Source organism: Penaeus monodon, chromosome 23, assembly GCF_015228065.2.
Source record: "Penaeus monodon isolate SGIC_2016 chromosome 23, NSTDA_Pmon_1, whole genome shotgun sequence".
Taxonomy (NCBI): domain Eukaryota; kingdom Metazoa; phylum Arthropoda; class Malacostraca; order Decapoda; family Penaeidae; genus Penaeus; species Penaeus monodon.
Window position 1 is genome coordinate 16,169,809 of NC_051408.1, and position 242 is coordinate 16,170,050.

Here is a 242-nt window from a genome sequence, read left to right on the forward strand (position 1 = left end):
ATTTTAAAACCCCCGAATTACAAAATAAAAAGGGTCGAACTCACCTCTGGCAGGTCGGTACTGCACAATGTATGTATCGACGGGCGTGTGGGTGGTCGTGGGCGCCAGCCAGGACACGACGAGGTAGCGGGAGCCTCTCTGCGATACCCTGAGCCCATGCGGTGACCCGGGCACGTCTGCGGAGGGGGGGGGGGGAGGGGGAAAGGGAAAAGAAGGAAGAGGTTATAGCTATCGGTAATTGG

General features: G+C 57.4%; 1 protein-coding gene and 1 long non-coding RNA gene across 2 annotated transcripts in view; both read right to left on the reverse strand.

Moving 5' to 3' along the window:
* LOC119587825 overlaps positions 1-178 on the reverse strand; it is a 4,309-nt gene extending 4,131 nt beyond the window's left edge. The window contains exon 1 of the long non-coding RNA XR_005230023.1: positions 45-178. This is a non-coding gene — a long non-coding RNA (uncharacterized LOC119587825). The remainder of the gene's footprint in view (positions 1-44) is intronic.
* Positions 179-222: 44 nt separating this feature from the next.
* Positions 223-242, reverse strand: part of LOC119588152 (Down syndrome cell adhesion molecule-like protein Dscam2) — a 21,631-nt gene continuing 21,611 nt past the window's right edge. Inside the window, exon 6 of the mRNA XM_037936856.1 lies at positions 223-228. Within this exon, the coding sequence (XP_037792784.1) occupies positions 223-228 (6 nt within the window). The remainder of the gene's footprint in view (positions 229-242) is intronic.